The sequence below is a fragment of the Alexandromys fortis genome, unplaced genomic scaffold (assembly GCF_014885135.2).
Source record: "Alexandromys fortis isolate MF-2015 unplaced genomic scaffold, M_Fortis_MF-2015_v1.1 scaffold_229, whole genome shotgun sequence".
NCBI classification, from domain to species: Eukaryota; Metazoa; Chordata; class Mammalia; order Rodentia; family Cricetidae; genus Alexandromys; species Alexandromys fortis.
The window spans coordinates 1,548,091-1,563,819 of NW_026068122.1; the positions used below are offsets into that span (position 1 = coordinate 1,548,091).

At 33.8% G+C, this 15,729-nt stretch overlaps 2 protein-coding genes across 2 annotated transcripts; both read left to right on the plus strand.

The window, feature by feature from the left end:
- The first annotated feature begins 3,881 nt into the window (after window positions 1-3,881).
- On the plus strand, window positions 3,882-4,799 carry LOC126490478 (olfactory receptor 4K3-like). The gene has a single exon (XM_050125413.1). It carries the CDS (start codon window positions 3,882-3,884, stop codon window positions 4,797-4,799), a length of 918 nt encoding a protein of 305 aa, XP_049981370.1.
- Window positions 4,800-10,473: 5,674 nt separating this feature from the next.
- Window positions 10,474-11,403, plus strand: LOC126490437 (olfactory receptor 5B3-like). Its single transcript, XM_050125373.1, has one exon. The coding sequence runs from the start codon at window positions 10,474-10,476 to the stop codon at window positions 11,401-11,403; it is 930 nt and encodes a 309-aa protein (XP_049981330.1).
- The last annotated feature ends 4,326 nt before the right edge of the window (window positions 11,404-15,729 follow it).

The window sequence follows — 15,729 nt, forward strand, 5'->3', positions numbered from 1 at the left end:
TTTTCTTTCTTTGCTGACTCAATAATTTATTAAAGGCTCATTTTGTAAGCCAAGAAGTTTTCTTAACCTATGAGTTTCCTGCCTCACCATTGTGCAAACTATGACTAAAGTCATGAGAGACTTTACCCTGCTGTTCCCCGTTCTTTCTTGTATAATCTCCTCATCACTACACGTCACTTTCTTATTCTTATTCAACTCAAGTATGTCTACTTTCATGTTTCTGGCCAAGAACAAAGTATTATGATCAATGTGGATATACATTACCATCATGAAATATGATTTTTGTCATGTTTTATCAAAAGTGGCTTTAAAGTCCACTCCTCTGTTTCAGTCAATGAACCAAATAAATTACTCCATCATTTTTGAGTTTGAGTTGCTTGTCAATATATTTTTTCTCATGATCCTACTTTATTCATTATTTTTAAAAAGAAGCCCCCTATACACAATGATGTATGCTCTCAGTTATATGCAGACTTTAAAAATGTTGTTAAACAGAAAGTGCTGGAATTGCAATCACAAGTGAAACACTGGGTGAAGAAATAGAATATTAGATTTTAAAATTTTTCATTTATATATGACTAACAATTCCTAGTAATTATTTTACAGATTGAAAGTATACTTAATAATATTATGGATGAAAAATTGAAATAAATTTTAGATGCATTAATGTACACATAGTGTCTATGTAAAGTACTAATATGTACTTTCACTATTTGTGTATATATATATGTGTGTGTGTGTGTGTGTAAATATGTTCACTATAGTTATCCTCAATAAAATGCATGTAAAACTAAAGTCATATTGCACAAATTATAATAAGATTGTTTCCCTTAGTTGTAAGTATGCTATGGGTTGATCATAAAGTTTTAAAGACTGTCAGTAATAAAACATGGTTCCCGTGTCATTTGAAGGTGTTAATATGGTTGTCTAAATATCTATTTGCACAGCAAAATTACAGACAAGATTCTTTCTCTTTTAAAAACATTATTAGTCTCGGCCTCTTCAAGCAGAGTGTTAGTACATGTGAGAGTTGATGGAATGCCAAAGACATATGCATCTTTATATTTAACTTCAAATAGATGAAAGCCTTCAGGTTGTCCAGTGAAGAATGAGGTTTGTATAATCAAATGTAGTGCAAATCTATAAAGAACAAAATAACAAATTGATAAAGTAACTTTTGCTATCCCTGTGACAGAAACTGGACAAATCACTTCTATCCAGAATACAGAATAAAAACTGAATAGCATGCAGAGTACTAATACTACTATTAAAAAATAAATTTAAAATGTGAAACTTACTGAGTATGTAATATCAAATGAGTGGTTTGAGATTTTTATCATTTTGCTTAGTTTATAAAAATGTAGTTACCACATTATTAGTAAGTTTCAGGCAATTCTTGCTAAACAAAATCAGCCAAAATTCCTAAAATAACAAGTATGGGAAGGATGACACATGACTCTGATTTTGAGTACATTTTCTTGAATTTGGAGCTTCGGAAGTCTTGAATGTATTGGGTCTGTCATGGTACACATGTGCCTTTGTGAATATTTAGTCTGGATCTCAGGAATCAGGCCATGAGTGGTGAAATCAGGCAGAGCTGGAGGGAAGAAGTCAGTAAAAACTTTGGGAACAAGGTGGAATTGCCATGTTACTGTGTAATTTGCTTCTGAAATGAACAATAAATTAAATAAAATAAAAGTATTACATTTATTTATATGTGTGTGCATATGTATACATATATATACATATATGCATATCTATATATGTACATTCAACCATGTAACAGCACATATCTGGAGGTCAGAAGACAACTTGAAAGATTTGGTCTCTCTCTCTCCACTAACAGAGACTAACATACATCATTTTCCTGACAACAAGTGACTTTATCTGTTATGGCATCTCACTGGCCTATGTGATTTATCCTATATCACATATGTTATCAGAACACATAAAATACCAATGTAAAAATTACAAAATATTTATAAAATCAAAGGAACTATTTTATTTATTATTGAGCTGTTCAGTTCAAGAAAAGTTGAAGGCTAGATGTCCCCAAGGACAATGAGAGCAAAACTCTTTGCAACTACTAGGTCCTGTTTATGGGCAACTTTCCAAGACAGGCACAACTTTTGTCAGTGTATATAAACCACACTGAGCTGAAATACCCTAAGGTTACAGCAGAAACTCCAGTGGAATGGTTTTGGATTCAAGGGACAGTTAGAGGAAACATCATCCTAAATGGAAGACCTGTTTCTTGTATAGTGAGTGCTTCCAAAAGTGATTGTTGCAACCTTTTTTAATCTCAAATGCTCATCAAAGATTTGTCTGTTTGCTTGTTTAGTGGTGCATATTTTTTTCTTCCTTAGTAATTTTATACAGAGTATTGTATTTTTAATTGTTGTGTTTGACAAAAAACGTACAAGTTTTCCCTTCCAACAAATACTTGAGACTTGTGGGGACTTAAAACAGTGTTATGTGGTCATATCTAATGACTTCTTACTGTATTTTTACAAGTTCTAAATCTCTCAACTTTGAGAAGTATGGTGTTCACAGATCACTAAACTTACTCTGTATTTTCTCAAGCTATATGTAATACAGTAAGAAATAGTTCATAGAGATTGAAGGGAGATGAGAACAGTTGGGTTTAATGAAAGCATAGTTCTTTATTAATTTGAAGACTCAGTAAAAGGTATGTGAAAATGCCACTGATATTCAAGGTTAATTGCATTGAATTGTGAACACAATGAAATTGCACTAACTTTTATGTAAACATTGTATTTTTATTTCATCATAAAGAGTAAATTGCCTTGCTTAATAAATATTGTCACTTTGCCTTGAACACTTAATATCAAGTTTCTTATCAGTTACATTCAAGTTTGGAAGAAATATTGGAGAAAGACAATAGATTTACACGTTTACACTACAACTTTGCTACTTGATTGAACTTATTGACAAAGGAAAATCAATAAAATTATAATCAATAAAATATAATGTATTTAAAGCACTTGAGACAGAAACTGCAAAATATCTGCTAACTTGAGTCTCTAATCTTCCAACTTCAAAACTAAAAATATAATGAGAAATTAGAGAAATTAAGATGAGGAATAAAGGAAGAATGTAAAGTAAAGAAGAAAAGACTATAGGCAGGGAAAGAAGCTTTCAGGAAGAGATTATTCAAAGTATGACATAAAATCTCACCATTTAGATTAGAAAACCAGTAAGTATATGACAATAAGTAACATCTTTAGGCATGTAAATATATGAAAGTGAGGAGCTACACTTTGAAGGCTTAGTCAAAAAATAAAAGATATAATGCTAACAATGTGTCTTTAGCACCTGGTTCTCAGTTTACTCAATGAAAAGTTTTTCTCACACTTTTTAATAGCATCAGCTCAATTCTGTCAGTTCACACACAGTCAACACTAGACTTATGCCTGGAACTTTTGTGTTTATGTTTGAAATATGACAATAGATTATCATTCTGTAAGTATTATGGTCAAATAAAGAGGATCTAACTATGTCTCAGTTATTAACCGAAGAAACTTATGTCTGATTCCTTGAAGACAGAGTATATTTAAGGTCTAAAAAATGTAAGAATACTATTTGCTACTAATATTATTAATCAGCATATTCATTTTGATACTCTATATATTATCTTTCAGATGTGTAATGCTGTTTCTCCATCTATTATTCTACACTAAGGAATCTTCCCCGCTAAGACACAATATAGAAACATATATTTCAAACTTTGGTTGGAAAAATTGTTGAGATTTCAATTTGCATTATTTCTGCTTAACTGACTGTTTTAAAAAGTTATCTTTACTATTCCAAGATTTATTGGCTGAGCTCTCTTTGTGTAAGCCATTAGTGAAGTTTGCTAAATGGAAGATGATAACCAGACTGTGGTATCTGAGTTTATTTTTCAGGGACTTTGTACCTCAAAGGAACTGCAGATCTTCCTCCTGCTGCCATTTTCCACCCTCTACGTGATAACTGTGGTAGGCAACCTCTTTGTTGTGATATTAATCATCACTGATCATCATCTCCATTCTCCCATGTACTTTTTATTGGCTAATCTCTCATTTGTTGACTTCTGCCTTTCTTCAGTAAATACACCCAAACTCATCACAGACCTTGTAAAAGATATTAAAACTATTTCTTTTGGGGGTTGCATGAGCCAGATCCTCTGCGTGCATTTTATTGGAGGCAGTGAGATGGTGCTTCTTGTAACAATGGCCTATGACCGCTATGTGGCCATCTGTAGGCCACTCCACTACACCAGCATCATGGACAGACAGAAGTGCATCTGGCTTGTTTTGATATCATGGATCATTGGGTTTGTGCATGGCATTAGTCAATTGCTCTTGATTGTAGATCTACCTTTCTGTGGACCTAGAGTGATAGACAGCTTTTTCTGTGATATTCCTTTGGTGATGAAATTAGCCTGCATCAATACTGATACTCTGGAAATCGTGATAAATGCTGACAGCGGTATTTTAGCAATAACTTGTTTCATTCCATTGCTGATATCTTACACTTACATTCTAATAACTGTTCAACTTTATTCTAAAGATGGTTCAGCAAAGGCACTCTCTACCTGTACATCCCATATCACAGTGGTTGTGCTATTCTTTGGGCCCATCATTTTTATCTATCTGTGGCCAGTCAGCATCTCTTGGGTGGACAAGTTTCTTGGTGTGTTTTATACAGTCATCACACCTTTCCTGAATCCAGCCATCTATACACTTAGAAATAAAGATATAAAGAATTCCATAAAGAAGCAGATAAATTTCATGTAAATTCAGGAATAATGTTTGGAATTCTTATGTAATAAGAAATTTCAGATTATACAACAATTTAGCCAACTTTCAACTAGAAATTAAATCTTACAATTTCATTTCTTCAAAAAATTTTCTTATATTAATGTTTGGCTATAAAATAACTATTATTAACCTACATTCAAAAGTATAACACTTAATAGATTTGCAACTTAGAAATAATAATGCTTCTGCATAATAAACCTTTTTGTGTCTGAGTATGAGAGGATGATACAAACAGGGTAATGACAAAAACTTACTGAATATTATCAGTGCTCCCAACACTATGCAAACACTAGATTATTAATAATCACCAAATTATTAACAATACATTATTCTAATTACTTATGAATATCACTTTTTAAAATATATATGTTTAGCATTATGTGGCAATATTAATTTTAATTCATTACAGAAGATACTGAGGGTGAAAAATCTATATATTCTTAGAAATCAAAGCAATTAAAAAGCAAAATCATAATTCTAGCTGTCTTAATTTAACATAACCTCTGTTATTAACTCCTAAATATTCATATAAATTAAGAATATCCATTTATTTTATTCCTTAACTGAAAAAGCACAGTGTTTATAGTTTTTTAATGCACTTCCATCAGTTTATTTGTATGATCATTATTTTGCTTTGTATGATGAAGTAATGTAACTGCCAAGGTGAGTTAGGTAAACATATATTGAAAATATTGCATGTATATTTGAAAATATTTTTATATATTATGTTTTGAAAGTATTATATGATATATATTACATATAATATTATATATAAAAACCATGCTATGTACCATTTGATAATGTATTTCATTTGTGGAATAAAACCATATGTTTACATGTTTATAATAATTTGAAGATCTTGTTTGTGCCTAGATATTAAAGCCATTATTTCTTTAATACCATGTCTTAATATTTATGAGATAGTGGTTATAATAAATCTGTATGTGTATTCAAATAAGCTAAGTAGGCTGTCACAAATTATCTAATAAAATATGAAAATACCTCCATTGTGTTTCCAGAAATCAGATGACTACAGGAAAGCATGTCTCGTGTGTAAAATTTGTACTCAACTGTGCTGATAGATTAGAAATAATAACCCAGAATATAGCCTTTTAAAGCTTATTTATTGTATGCTTAGATAAACACAACCTCTTCAAATTCTTTAATTTTCTTAGTTACTATCCGATTGCCATAACAAAGCACCAATAACCAAAGCAATATGTAAAAGAGAGCAATTATTTTGGGAGATCACAGTTCCATAGGATTGAGTTCATTGCTATTATGGCAAGAAGCATAGCAGCAGAAAGACAGGTATGGAATACGTTGGAGCAGTGCTTGAGAGCTTTCACGTCGCCCATAAGTAAAAGGCACAGAGACAGAGATAACTGAAAATGACATGGACTTTTGAAAGTTCAAACCTTCCTCCTAGAGTCATACCTCTTCCAACTAGGCCGTAGCTTCCAATTTTTTGAATAATTTTACTAATTAAAGACTAAATGTTGAGATATGTGAGACTATGCTAGACATTTTCATTCAAACTACTATATTCCAAAAGCGAGGTGATATAGGCTCTGGCAATATAATAATGCAAAAAAACTTAATCCAACTTTAGCCCCCATAGTCTTCCACAATGTCACCCAACACAGTTTAAAAGTTTAAATCTCTTCTGAGACTCAAAAAAAAAATTTCTCAATTTTAATCACCTCCAAAATCAACTAGTCGAAGTTGGTTTCTTCTTCTAAAATGTGAAGTTTGGGGATTGAATTCAGATCCTCTGTCTCGGCTTCATGCTCCTTTACCTGAGGAAATATACCATCACCCTCCATTGTGCTTCTTCTTCAAAGACACATGACTTAGTAGAAATTTAATTGAATTGCTAAAAGTTCATTGAAATTGTGTTATTAGAAATCACATAGGTAATAAATACTTATTTTATAGTCTAATTATATAGTTTATCAAGAAGTCCTCAAGATGTTCTGTAACAGTATTATGTTTGTGTGCAGATGAGCACAAGTGGTGTGTAGGTTTCAAATCACTTATAAAATAATGGCGATTTGGGCTACGAAGAAGGGGAAGAAAGAAAGAACTCTTAAAAAGTGAGAAGTGCTGTGAGATGCTATTTTGTTGACATGACATCAATGCAGTCATGATTTCAAGGTTCCCTTCAATGGGCCCCCCACAGATAATAGTCAATTGCAGAACAATTAGTAGCCTATGTACTCTAAACCTCTTTACTGACCTGTCAGTTCCTGATGATTTTGGAGCAAGGACAGATATTTTCTTTCTTTGTGATTTACAGATGTTCTCACCATTGCCCAGGCATAACTGCAAACCAATGGACACACAGATTGCTATGGTTAAACCCAGTGCACAGATAAGTAGAAAAAAAAAATACATAACTGTAGAAAGTGACTCCTGTTGGGGGCAGTATGAGTAGGAAAGAACTAAGAAGTTAGGTATAGCCATCAGAGATCCATCAACATTTACAGATATTGCCAATGAACAAATTTAAATAAAAGAAGTGTGGTGACTTCAAATATTGAGAGTTAAATCAGCACAGCTGAGTAAAAATTTTCTGAATAAGGCATCAAAACCTCCACTCTATGTACCTGACCCACCCAGCAGGTCCTAAGTTACTCCAGGGTCTTGAAGAGGCACTATCTGAAAGACATGGGGGGAGAGAGAAAGGGATCCCATTTATTGAAGCAAGTTTCATGTCTTAAATACTCCTCAGAAAGGAGCTAGGGCAGGGGGAACTGAGGAAAGGGGGAAGGGAAGAAGGGGCTCGGTAGCTAGGCAACTAAGTGGGACAATTGGCAGCTAAGCAGGGCAGTTGCAAGGTCAGTGGCTAGAACACCTGCTGTTAGTGATAAGCAACAAGCCCTGAAGACACTCTGTGGTGCTTTCCAGAGCTAGAGTCTCCACGATCAGCACGTAATGTTTTGGCTAACTTTAAGTTTTCTGTCTCATGATTTTTACTTCAAGGCCCTATGAGATGTGAGAAAGGGGAAGCCTGAAATGGCTCCTGACATGTACCCATCATGGTACATCACCTTAGATATGGAGGACAAAATGGATCAGTATGTAAAGGGGTTTTTCTAACTTTGTGTTTCCTGGTGTGACTACAATTTGAAATGTGTTTTAAAAAGTTGTCCAAGTGCATTCTTCTTTATTTTTGGCAAATTCATCATTGTTTAAACATTGCATGTTTGTGGTTCTTTTTAAACTATTGCATATATTCTGGTTTCTTGCTCTAGCATTGACTATTTATTTCTTTAAATTTTTTATTGTCCATCATGTATTATTCCATCACATCTCCTGGACTTTTTAGGAATCCTACTGTTAGTTCACAGGTTAGTCCGCTGGGAATTGATAGTTTCATAACTTTGATATGTGTTCATTACTATGGTTTAATTTCTTAGTTTATTCAGAGCTTCAAATATACTATAATACTATAAGAATGTATGCCTCATCTGTGTTTATGTCATTTTCATATCTAACCTACTGTTATAAACTTTTCTCAGGAATTAAAATTATGTTGTTACTTATAATATCTCTCCTTGGCCTTAATTTGGGAGGCATTTATATAATTTGATAGTTCATGACTAAATTTTATTACTTCCTATTAAACAGCATTTGATGACTTAGGTTGATGGCTGCTTGACAAAATACTGTTAATCCATAGCTCAAAAAGACCTTACTTTTTGGTTTTACTGTTTCACTTTTTTGATTTGTTTTATTTTTTATTTTTTGTTTAGTTTTTATTCTTTATTTATTTATTTTACGTAAAGACAACAATTTCCCCTTTTCCCCTCCTCAAGTTCTACCCCTACTCCCCCTCCAACACCTTCTTTTCCCCTCTTTCTCTTTAGAAAATGGCAGACCTACCATTGATATTGACAAAGTATGGAATATCAAATTCTAATAAGACTTAGAACTTTGCCTGTATTATACTGAGCAAGGCAAATAAATATGAGGAATAGATTCCCAAATGCCAGCAAAAAAAAAAAAAGGTCAAAGGCAGCTCTTGATTCACTGTTAGGAGATCCATAAAAAGATCAAACTATACAACAGTTGCATATATGCAGAGGCCCTACTCCATGTTGGCTCCCTGGTGGTAGTTTCCATCTCTGTGAGCTCTTATGAGCCCAGGTTAGCTGATTCTGTGTAATCTCTTGCAGTGTCCTTGACCCCACTGGCTGCTACAATCTGTCCACATTGTCTTATATGGAATTCCCCAAAGTCAACCTAATGTTATTGTGAGTCTCTGCATCTGTTTCCACTAGTTTCTGGATGAAGTCTACCTGAAGACTATTGGGCGAGGCACTAATCTACAAGCATAAAGTAATATTTTTAGGTATCATTACATTGGCATTTTTTTCCAGTAGAGTTTGATTCTATCCTAGGTATCTGGGCCATTCAACCTCAGGATCCTGGCACTCTGAATCAGTCACCGGTTAACCACTAGCACAAACTCTATGTCACATTTACCTGAACACATTCCATAGGCTAGACAGTAAGTTGAAGGTTATGTGGTTAAGTCAGTGTACCAATACCCCCACTGGTAGTCTTGCCTGGTCAAAGGAAGTGGTCAGTTCAGGTTACTTATTCATTTTTCCTAGGAGTCTTAGCTGACACTCTTATTAGGACAAAGAACTAGCCTACAGAATGAGAAAAGATCTTCACTATTCTCACTTCTGACAAAAGTCTGATTGCCAAAATATACAAATAACTCAAGAAACTAGACATAAAATATGAATCAAACCTGGAGTACAGACCAAAACATAATTTTCAACAGAAGATACTCAAGTGGCCAAGAAAGACTAAAGAAATATTAAACAACCTTAGACATCAGAAAAATACATATCAAAGTTACTTTGAGATTCCAATTCCATCTTAAACCTTTCATTATATAAAATAATAAATAATGCAAGTGACAGTGCATTATGCTGAGCAGTTGGAACACTTTTCAATTGTAAGAATGCAAACTTATACAAGACACTATGGAAACCAATATGATGTTCCTCAGAAAATTGGGACTCAATCTACTTCAAGACCAAGCTATACCACTCTTGTGTATATGCCCAAAGGATTCCCATTCATATCACAAGGACACATGCTCAAGTATATTCATGGCCACTTCATTATTAGTAGCAAGAAACTGGAAATAACCTAGATGTTCTTCAGCTGTAGAATGGATAAAGAATATGTATTACATTTACACATGGAGTATTACTCAGCTGGTTAAAACATTGACACAATAAAATTTATATATATATATATAGGTTTTTTTTATTTTAAAGCTTTATTATGTTTTTACATAATTTGAAAAGTTTCTCTTCTAAAATTAAAATGTTAACATACTGACTATATAAAAGGACATTAGCAAGAAGTACTAATCCATAGGAGACATTAAAACAACTCATTTTTCAGGAAAATATACAAAAGTAATTTTCATTATATAATAATGCAACTTCTGAAACTGGACCACTAGAATGGCAATAGACAAGTAATATGTAACATTTACACCATAATATCCAAGTTAAATATTACATTATCATAATAAATGCTGATGGGTACTCATACCATCTGATTACATTTCTTTATTACATTGCATGTTTTTTCATTTCTGCAGAGATTGCACAACATAATGGAGAACAGGACTGAAGTGACTCACTTCCTCCTGCTGGGACTCACTGATGATCCAAGCCTACAGCTTCCCCTCTTCATCACCTTCCTCCTCATCTACATCATCACCCTGGTGGGGAATCTAGGGATGATCCTGTTGATTTTCATGGACTCTTGGCTCCACACCCCCATGTACTTTTTTCTAGGTCACCTTTCTCTGGCAGACCTTTTTTACTCTTCAGCAGTCACTCCAAAAGTCATGGCTGGTTTTCTTATAGGAGACAAGGTCATTTCCTACAATGAGTGTGCTACACAAATGTTCTTTTTTGTAGCCTTTGGTAGTGTGGAAAATTACCTGCTGGCCTCAATGGCCTACAATTGCTATGCAGCAGTATGTAAGCCCCTACACTATGCCACTACCATGACTACAAGTGTGTGCACATGGCTGATCATTGGTTCTTATGTCATTGGTTTTGTGAATGCCTCCATCCATATTGGAGATACATTTCAGCTCTATTTCTGTGGATCTAATGTGGTCCATCACTTTTTCTGTGATATTCCAGCAGTCATGGTTCTCTCTTGTTCTGACAGACAAGTCAGTGAGCTGGTTCTTGTCTCTATAGTGAGCTTCCACATGTTTTTTGCCTTCATAGTTATTTGGATATCTTATGCATTTATATTTGTCACTATCCTAAAGATGCACTCAACTGCAGGACATCACAAGGCTATGTCCACCTGTGCCTCCCACTTCACTGCAGTCTCCATTTTCTATGGGACTGCTATTTTTATGTATGTGCAGCCCAGTTCCACTCACTCTATGGACACAGACAAAATTGCCTCTGTGTTCTACACAATGGTCATCCCCATGCTGAATCCTCTGGTCTACAGCCTGAGGAACAAAGAGGTTAAGAGTGCATTCAAAAAAATAGTTTTGGAGGCAAAGTCTTTGTAACTTTAGTTTTACCTTTCATATGCCCATAATACTTGAATTCATTCTTTTCTCATATTACTATTTATGGAATTACATTTAAAATTTACCTTTTGTAAATGTTCCAATACACATTGTTTTTTAGAAACAAACAGGAAAATTATTCCCAGAAACACATACCTAAATTAGGACGCCTAAAACATCAGGGGTTGCTTACACAAATCTTCATTCAGGATCTTGATGAATTCATTCATTTTTCTTCATTTTGCAGTAACATGTTAATATGAAAGCCCATAAGTTTAGAAGGAAGCTTGTGAACAGAGACATGCACATGAGATACTTGGCATGAAAAGCTCTCATGGATATGAGTAATTTTTAGAGCTAGATTATACATGACTTTTCTGGAGTTAATATCTGTTCTTTTGAGTAGATTCAGATGAACTCTTGTAAAGATGAGACAATTTCCCAATTGTGCATAAAACGTTTTCTCTATCTTATACTTGCAGCAGTGGATTTATAAAAATTTACCTTCATCAGTGTTTGTGTTCAGCATCTCATACATTGTGGGCTCCTCTGAATAGAACAGAAATCAGAAATCGTCCCAGTTCTTTCTCTCACTGTCTGTGCAGTTGGTTCCCTACTTTTGTCTTATCTTCTCTCCCATTCTCTTTTCTTCTTTCTTCTTCTTCCCTTTATTCTTCCTTTCTTCTCCCCTTTCTCTTTTCTTCCTGACCTCCCTCTTGCCCTCTTCTCATTTTTTGCCTCTTTAACTAGTACATCTATCTTTTTTCATTGTTTGATGTCAGAACTCCAGTCTGAGCTTCAAGCTCTACAGTACCCAGATGTCTTTTTCTTTTCCTAGGATGTTGAATTCAGACTGAATTGACTATGTACTTTCTTTATTCCCTAGACTTCATTTAATATGTTAGGGGTTTTTACACATTCCACTCCCACATGAAAACATACTCATAAATTTGTGTGTTTACATACACGACACCATAAAATTTAAAGACAAATGATTGGAACTAGAAAAAAAAAACATCTTGGGTGACCTAAATGAGGCACAGAAAGACAAAAAATGGTATGTACTCACTTATAAGTGGATATAGCTATAAAGTGAAGGATAATCATGCTAACACCACAGACCAAAGAGGCCTAGTAACAAGGAGAGGTCAAGGGATACACACACATATCTCTGAAAAGGAGAAATAGAAGAGATTTCATGAGTTAACTGGGAGCAGGTGGGCACATAGGAACATGAAGGATCAGGAGGGCTAGGGTAGAGAGAGTATTGTAAAGTACAACTTGAAAGTGGGGTCATATCAAGGTCAGGTAGAAACCTACTGCAATGGAAATTACCAGGAATCAATAAATCTGACCCCAGATGGTGATCCACATGTAATAAGAAGCTGACAATTCAAAAATTCCATTCATGTTACCTTGAAAAATAATTTTTCAATATTTCCTTCTTTCATTATTTATATTGAAATCAACTGGAATATCTATTAATTCATGTGTGATATTTATTTCTTTTAATTACTGTGGAACTAGACCTTGAAATAAAATGTTGCTTCATCAGAGGTTTTTAAAATATATTGCAGAACTTCAGAAAGGTTATACATACACCCAAGAAGAATTAGGTCAAAAAATCACATTGATACCCTTGATATTTATATACACAGATCGATCTCTAAGCATCATAAAAACCAAGTTAAACACAAGATAAAAGAAGACAGCAATACCATCTACACATGATAGTCAAGAAACTATGGAGAGAGAATCAAAGACTGACTATTGAAACCCAGAGGAAGGAGTTGGTTTAAAAGTTATTTGAAAGTAAATGCATGTAATTCACAGATAATTGTTAAGAAGAACAATATGTGACCCTGATCAAAAAAATAAGCTTGTTTCAATAATAATAATCAAGTTTGATTCACTAAATATTGACATAATCCTGATCACAATCTGAAGAGATTTAGTTTCTGCTGATGGTAGAAGAGAGACACAAAACTTATAGTTACCAAAAAGAAAAATGTCAAAAAGTTAACTCTATATTGAGGAAGTTAGAAAGAATATTGAATCATTTACTAACGTCATACAGTTCCCAAAGGAGCCCTGCACAGATTTATTATAAAGATTGACAGCAGCAGTAAATAGAAAGATACCAAATTCAGAAACTAGACAAATAATAATTGAATGTCTGACTTTTGGAAATGTCAATTTATATGCAAGAAGAAAATTAGGATGTTAAAAGCAAGGTCAACATCTTTAGGAGAATGCTTTCAAGATACAATTATTATTGAATCGCATGACCAAGATTCTGCAAGATAGGAAAGGTGATTTCCAGAGGTTTGAGGAAAAATCAAAATGTCAAATGTTATAATTGTGGCAAGCAAGATCACCTTAAAAGAGACTGTAGATAAGGCATTCCCAGAAACAAAGATTTTTTTCTAAGAATAATCTATTTAAATCCCCCCTTCTGGATTTTGTAGAAGGTGTGGCAAAAACAGGCATTTGACTAATGAATACAAGTCAATGAGGAATATTTCAGGTAATCATTTACCATCAGAAAACTTCATGAGGGGGCATCTTACAGGCCCCTATGCCAAATACAGTTCAGTCATTTTCTGCCATTGTAGAGGAAACTACGTCCCTGAGAAATTAAAGAATATAAAGCCTTTTTAAATAAACCAAGCTACTCTGGAAAAAAAAAACAACTATAGAAGAGAGAAGAAAAAATTCAGAAGAGGCCATAAAGTGAGTATTTTGGCAAACTCCTATAAATGAATAAAGACCAAAGTTTAAAATGTGCATAAATGATATTGCCATTGGAAGTCTGGTAGATATAGGTGTGGATGTAACAATAATTTCATTAGAATCTTGGCCCCTTCAGGATGTAAATGATCAGTTTTTTATGGATTTAACTCAGGCAAAGCAGAACATGACGTGGGTAGACTGTATAAAATCAAAAGGACAAAGAGAAATATTGAAACCATACATGGTTAACATAGCAATGAGTTTGTGAGGATGTGATTTGTTACAGCAATGACATACTAAGAATAACACTTCCCCATCTGAGAAACAAACCATAGATTAATGTTTTTCTGGGGAAAATATTACATGATATTATAAAAAACAGTCACTGACCATTTGGGTTGTTCAAGAACAGGGAACAATAGCTGCTGATACTTCAAAGGCACCCAAAGACCTCCCTTTAAAGTAGTTGACAGAAAAACCTGTATAGGTTAAGCAATAGCCTTTAACAATAGAGAAACTGCTGGCTTTAGAACAGTTGGTACAGGAGCAAATAGAGCTCAGCATATTGAAGAATCTCTTGGAATTTTCCTGTATTTATTGTAAAAAAAAAATCTGGAAATTGAGAGCGGTATCAGACCTAAGAACTGTTAATAAAGTGATTCAAACAATGGGTTATCTACAATCTTGCATTTTTTGCCTTCCCTATTATCTAAAAGATGGCCTCTTATAGTTATTGATTTAAAAGATTGTTTCTTCACTATACCTTTACATGAAAAAGACAGAGGAAAGTTTTCCTTCGCAGTGCCTGTTTATAATAATTCTCAGCCTTCTAAAAAATATCAATCAAAGATTCTCCCACAGGAAATGTTAAATATCCCACCCTGTCATAACATTTTGTAAGTCATTCATTTAAGATGACATATAAGCACTTTCCTGAATTTACAGATTACCGCAAAATGACATTTTTCTATCTGATGTAAATATAGATAGTTTAGAAAAAAATGTTTGAAGAAATACAGAAAATTCTGCTTTGTTAGAATTAAAAATTGGTCCTGAAAAAAATAAAAAGAAGAGGGTCTATTAGTTTTTTAGGTTAGAAAGTAGGTTTACAAAAAAATAGACCCCTAAAGGTGCAAATTAGGAGAAATTGATTACAGACTCTTAATGACTACCGATAATTATTAAGAGACATTTTCCATTTTTGGCTCACTATTGGGATAAATCCTGATTACCTGTTTAATTTAAACAAAACCTTACATGGTGACAAGGACTTAAATAATTCTGGTGGATTATCAGCTGAAGCCGAGAGAGAATTGGCTTTGAATGAAGAGAAATTACAAAAGGTACATATGATTCATGTGAATTTGAATCTTATTTGCATTCTGGTCATATTATCCTCCAAACATTCCCCTAAGGAATTTCAGGGCAGAGGGAAGATATCACCTTAGAATGGACTCTTTACCACAAAAAAATTAGTAAAAAATTAAAAATTTGTGTGGAAAACGTCTCTGAGATAATTATAAAAGGAAAATTGAGGACGGAGGGGGGAGGACCTTGGACTTTCCACAGGGCAGGGAACCATGACTGCTCTTT